The following is a 300-nucleotide window of genomic DNA, read 5'->3' as shown; positions in this document are numbered from 1 at the left end:
CCGCATCGTGTCCCTGATGTCCCCATCAGGGTGGCCCTCGTGGTGGGAGCTGATGTTGCCCAGGCTCAGGGACACAGATGTCCACCTTGCTCCGTGCTGCCTTGCTGATGGCCGTGGGTTGTGCCTTTGTGATTTTGGGGTTGATCCTGGCAGGAGCTGGTGTCAGCGGGGGCTGGCTCTCCCCACAGGCTGGCTCACCCCTGCTCCCCTTCTTTTGGCAGAAACATGGGATCCCAGTGCCCGTGACGCCCCAGACGCCCTGGAGCATGGATGAAAACCTCATGCATATCAGGTGAGAGG

General features: G+C 61.3%; 1 protein-coding gene across 1 annotated transcript in view; it reads left to right on the top strand.

The window, feature by feature from the left end:
* The window catches only part of ASS1 (argininosuccinate synthase 1), a gene marked incomplete at its 3' end in the record, with an annotated part of 8,244 nt that overhangs the window by 7,552 nt on the left and 392 nt on the right, over window positions 1-300 (top strand). The window contains exon 5 of the mRNA XM_009703487.1: window positions 167-292. Within this exon, the coding sequence (XP_009701789.1) occupies window positions 167-292 (126 nt within the window). The remainder of the gene's footprint in view (window positions 1-166; window positions 293-300) is intronic.

The sequence above is a fragment of the Cariama cristata genome, unplaced genomic scaffold (genome assembly GCF_000690535.1).
Source record: "Cariama cristata isolate BGI_N322 unplaced genomic scaffold, ASM69053v1 scaffold17917, whole genome shotgun sequence".
NCBI classification, from domain to species: domain Eukaryota; kingdom Metazoa; phylum Chordata; class Aves; order Cariamiformes; family Cariamidae; genus Cariama; species Cariama cristata.
This window is presented reverse-complemented; position numbering and strand designations above follow the sequence as displayed.